Below are 5,461 nucleotides of genomic sequence, written 5' to 3'. Positions count from 1 at the left end.
TATTCTCCATGCTTGAGCAAAGTGTTAGGAATTAGTTAACAATTAGACTACCATAGATTTGACCTGCTGCCTTTAGCAAACAATAGATCGAGGGAGACAACTACTATGGATTAATTGTGTAAGAGTTACTATGTGAAGCACAAAAATGCCAAAGCAAGGAATACAAGGAGGGGCATCTAAAGGCTCCCTCGACCAACAAATGAGAGGAAATAAGTTGGCAGGATGATGTTGCCTACCATTTAGAGAAGGATTTCATCCACATAGTGGGCATATATATATATATATATACACCATTTTGATCAGTTAGGAATATACTGTCTATTTGGCAAGCTATTTCAAAAGAAAAAAAATTTATTTTAAAAAATAGGAAACTGTTCTCTAGACACTTAGAAGATATTTGACCATTGTTTTCAAAAAATAATTTTTAAAAAGAAAAACAATTAAAAAAAATGAAACAAAAACATTATGGATTTTCTCTTGTTTTGGAAACAGTTTTAACAAAATAAAAAGGAATCTTAACGTTAATTTGATATCACCCAATGAGAACGAGTTCTGAGATGCCCAAACAAGGTTAGGGCTTAGAACGAGATAAGGGTCTGAGAGCACTAAAATGGGCTTTACGTAAAAGGACTGCTCGAATGGACTTAAGATCTAGGCTCTGGGACCACCCAAATGGACTTGTCACATATGACTACTCAAATGGGTTGGGTACCAAGGACTGCCTGAACGGACTAGATACCCAAAACCACCGTACAAGTTTATGATCTTAGATTGCTAAACACCCATTATTTTCTAAAACAATAGAAAACTGTTCATTATTCTCTATTTTGCAAACAATATTTTTGGGAAAAAAAGAAAAAAAGAAAAAACACAATTAAACATGTCCATAGTTTCGATCTTATATTGTGCACCTATTAACATAACAATTGTGAAGGATTGATACTTTTGCCCAATTAAGGTTTTAGTTTTAAATCATTAATTAATATAATACTCTCAACATTTGACATATTAACATATTATCACCTTATTTTGGGAATATATTCCTACATATCATACTACTCTATTTATATTTATATAATTTGATAAAAAGAAAAAAAGTGGTAAGAGGTGGAACAATTTATTTGGGTTTTATATTTAATTTTAAATAACTAACAATTGGTAATGCAGCTAGATAATTTGCTAAATCAAAATGAAAAATGATATTTATTACTATTGGTGATCATCATCAGTAGGATCTATATTTATGTTTTAGTTACTAAAAACATTTTTAATGGAAATGTGGAATATAAAAATAAACATATGCCAACAAGCAATAGGAACAACGTTTTAAATAAATTGTTCTCAAATGGTAATGTTTATAATAAATGTCAAATTGATGCGGCACACAATTTATCAAGATGAATGTCGATTTCTAAAATTTATGTGAAAATGAAAAGTTTTTTGAAAAGCAAAATATCCTTTTAAAAACAATCTTGTTCTCTTATGTTATGCCTTTTTTTTTTTTTTAAAGTTAATAATATATATATTAATTAATAATCATAAATAATTTTTATGCATATTGTTATTGAAAAGCAATTTTAAAATCAACTGTATATTTATATCATTTAAATTTAAATAATATCAATTTGTATGCTACATAATAAATAATTCACATTTACCATTAAAGATGATATAATATATTAATGCTAAGATTTCACTTTCTTATATGGTATTTTAGTTTTAATCATTAAAAAAATCAAAACTGGTTTACATGCAACCAACTACTAATTGATATGTAAGCATAAGACACTTTGATGGTCACCTACGGTGAGAATCTAGAATTTCCAAACTGGATAGGAATTATATTTTGAAATTAAATTTATAAGGTTGATCCAATATATGAAATCAATCTTTTATATTTAATTTTAATGCTAATACCCTGTCTAATTAAACAAATCAAACAAACTTATTGTTTCATTATCATTAGTGGTGATGATCGTATATTGAACTATTAGACAGTTTACTTATTGATATAGTTTAATTATGTATTAATTTTTTTATTTTAAAAATTAATTTGGTAAAATAAACCATAATCATTAAAATTGTCAAATTGATAATAGTCTATAGCAGTATTAACAAATAAAATATTTCGTTATATAATATATATATAGATATGTATAAAATGTTGGTAAGGTAATGATTGCCAAAAAAAATTTGCTAAGACCATCTTGTCAATGTTAATTGGTTACTACTTACTATATAAGAAAAATAATTTGCTTTCTTAATTTTGGTAAAGAATCCAACCCAAACAAAATTAATTCCTGTAACAGCAACAATTGGTTCTCTCTCAATCAGGTATCAAAGATTCCGAACCCTTTCTTCTGTCAACTTGCATCGTGAAATAAAACAATAAAATTGTAACAAATATATATATATATTAAGCTGGCCGGCTAACACGAGAGTAGTTTGTGGCTACTACTCCCCCAGCCCTCTCACGTCTAAAATAAAATGATTATATATATATATATATATATATATATAGAGAGAGAGAGAGAGAGAGAGAGAGAGAGAGAGAGAGGAGTTTTCAACAAGTGGTGGGTGGCCTAATATTAAAGAAAAATTAAAGTTGAGAGACTTGAGAGTTGGCGGGACCCAAAATGCATAGCTGATGTGATGTTCACCGTCCAAACCGATAACCACTGTTCTAGATGCGTCTACGAATGACGCTCATCACGCCCTTTACAGTATGCAACTCCTCAGACACTGACATTCCTTACCTTCTCACATTTCCAACTTGTCGTCGTCCAGGGCCATGGCCAACCGTACTTGTTTCCTTTCGTTACCAATCCTTACTAACCGCTACAACATTTTGGACATGATCTGATAGTTAATTGCTTCATTTCAATTTTCTTTTTCTTTTGTATTTTTTGGGTTGGTCCCGGAGGATGACTTCGTATCACCAGTACGAGCTGGAATCCGGCACCACAGATTCGGTGGCATCGTCCCCTCGCTCCGATCACCCGTCGTATGATCTGAATACACGTGCAAGGTTCATGTGCAGCTTCGGCGGCAAGATCTTACCCCGTCCGCACGATAATCAACTGCGTTATGTTGGAGGTGATACTCGCATAGTGGCGGTGCAGAGGAACTCCACCTTCTCCGCCCTTCTCAACAAGCTCTCTAAACTCTCAGGCAATTGAATTTTGATTTGCTTCTCTTTTTCTTTTTTCCTTTTTCTTTTCTGTTTTTGTTGAATGTTTTAATTTGTTTTGTGAAACGAAAAAAAGGAAAAAGAAAAAGAAATGGTATTTTTTTTTTTTTAACAGGCATCAGTAACATAAGCGTTAAATACCAGCTACCCAATGAAGAACTCGATGCTTTGATCTCGGTTACCACTGACGAAGATGTCGACAACATGATGGATGAGTACGACCGCGTGGCACTGAATCAAAACCCCAAATCAGCTCGTCTCCGTCTCTTTCTCTTCAATAAAGACGAGGATATCTCAAGGACCAGCAGTATCAGCTCGCTCCTTCATGGCTCAGCCAATCGTGAGCACTGGTTCCTTGACGCTATCAATGGCAGCTCGGCTTCGGGGCTCGAGCGTGGCCGCTCCGAAGCTTCTTCTATTGTTTCCGAAGTGCCCGATTATCTATTCGGGTTAGATAATTCCGAGGACCCTCAGCCTCGCGGCGAGCCCAAATTGAAGAACCGCCTGGCTTTGAACGACAATGTCTCTGTTTCGGATCCGGGTTCTCCTGCCCCGGTTGTCTCGTCGCCGTTTTGCTCCACCTCTTCATCCGTACCTTCTGTTCCATCGATCCCAAATCTTCCACCCGTAAAGACCAAACCCGAAAACTCAGCTCCGGTTCTAGAATCAAAGGAGAGCCAATTTCACGGTTATACAGAGACAGTTGAACCGCCTCAATCGCTGCCAACCGGGTACCCGGGCAATCCGGCATGGCAATACGTCTCGGATCCTCATTATTCGGGTCAATCCGTACAGCCAGTGCCAGTTTACTATGTTCCGGGTCCTGTACCACCCGGTAATGTTTCTGTCCAACCGTTTCAAGTACGGGCTCCGTATGTCCAGCAGCACTACCAAGCAGTACCGGGTCAGATTCCAGTCGGATACCACCATCCGAGTCCGGGTGTGGGTCAGGTGTACAGTGGAGGGGTGAGGCCGATATCCTCGTTGGATCCATATGATGTATCAGCTAGGGTAGTTCCTGATGGAGCGACCCAGCAGGTCCTTTATGGTGCAAGAAACGCTGGCATGGTTTCTGCTTATCCGGGTATGGTAGTGTCAACGGGTGAGGAATTGCATGGGTCTGGGTCCGATGTAAAAACGGGTTGGGTCTACCATGAAAGAACTGGATAGTGTGGTTGGTAATGGTACAGTAATTTTGAGATTTTTTGTTTGTCTGTAAAAGGTTTGCCTTTTTTAGCAGTACAAGGTTTGACTGTGTTTGAGGCTGAAGAGCCACATGATTGGATTGTAATTAGTTTATGTATCTTCTCAATATAATTGTGTGATGCAATTGTGAATGGATTTTGGAAGATTTTAATAATGTAGAGAGAACAACAAAATTTGCTTCATAAGTTCTTCTTGGCAAAGAAGGAAAAACTTCCGTTTTGTATTATTACTAATTGTTGGTTTTTATCACATTTCGTCCTGCCCAATTGAACCAACTTTTGTAGTTTTCTCCTAAGATAAAACTTCCTTATTGATAAACTTAAGATTGATCCTATTTCCTCCCAGTAATATTTGTGTCTATAAAACCTTGCAGGAGGGTATATTTTACCTCGCTGATTTGTAGGCTCCTTTCTTGGAAGTTGGGCCTGATGATTGCTTTCAATATCATAGGGCCCTTAAAGGCAGATTTTGGTTGAGCTTGTTGATCATCTAATTAGGTAGTTGCTTAAAGACACTCCGAAATACAAGATGTTTCGGGTAGAGATGTGCATAAAATCGGAATGATTGAAAAAACTAACCGATCAGCACCAACTGATTTTTCCGGTAACTGCCGGCTGGTTAACTGATTTGGGATTCAAATAATACAAAACCAGTCATCCAAACTGGAGTAAAATTATTTGTTAGAGGTTTATTAATTAACTTACTATGTATATATATATATATACATATATCATATCAAATTCAATGATTTGAAATGATTTGGTATGGTTATCCTTAACTTAAAAATGTTGTTATTCGAGTCTAATTGTACATCAATTATATATATATATATATATATATTCATATAAAATCTTTAAAATAAAGTTTAAATTAGAGAAAAATTTTGGTACAATGGTTATGCCATATCATGTACATAATATTCATTAATCAAGTATAGTGGGGGAGCCAGTTATAGAGTGGGGGGCCATGACCCCTAAGCATTTTAATTTTTTTAAGATACATATAGTGTTGACGAAGTGGGTAGCTCCTGTAGTTCAGCATTTTTATTTGTGCTCATGAGAATAC

The 5,461-nt window shown here is 35.3% G+C and overlaps 1 protein-coding gene across 1 annotated transcript; it reads left to right on the top strand.

Moving 5' to 3' along the window:
• Positions 1-2,571: 2,571 nt before the first annotated feature.
• LOC107422223 (protein PAL OF QUIRKY) lies at positions 2,572-4,531 on the top strand. The gene is made up of 2 exons (XM_016031646.4): positions 2,572-3,171; positions 3,306-4,531. Exons 1-2 carry the CDS (start codon positions 2,925-2,927, stop codon positions 4,358-4,360), a joined length of 1,302 nt encoding a protein of 433 aa, XP_015887132.3. The 5' UTR covers positions 2,572-2,924; the 3' UTR covers positions 4,361-4,531.
• The last annotated feature ends 930 nt before the right edge of the window (positions 4,532-5,461 follow it).

This window comes from Ziziphus jujuba, chromosome 1 (assembly GCF_031755915.1).
Source record: "Ziziphus jujuba cultivar Dongzao chromosome 1, ASM3175591v1".
NCBI classification, from domain to species: domain Eukaryota; kingdom Viridiplantae; phylum Streptophyta; class Magnoliopsida; order Rosales; family Rhamnaceae; genus Ziziphus; species Ziziphus jujuba.
The sequence above is the reverse complement of the archived record's forward strand: the minus strand, read 5'-3'. Positions and strand labels throughout refer to the sequence as shown.

What these genes read in the sequence shown, in the direction of transcription:
- LOC107422223 (XM_016031646.4), top strand. Translation starts at nt 2,925, where the DNA reads ATGACTTCGTATCACCAGTACGAGCTGGAATCCGGCACCACAGATTCG. An exon ending in CAAGCTCTCTAAACTCTCAG is followed by an intron (nt 3,172 to 3,305) that starts GCAATTGAATTT and finishes TTTTTTTAACAG; the next exon opens with GCATCAGTAACATAAGCGTT.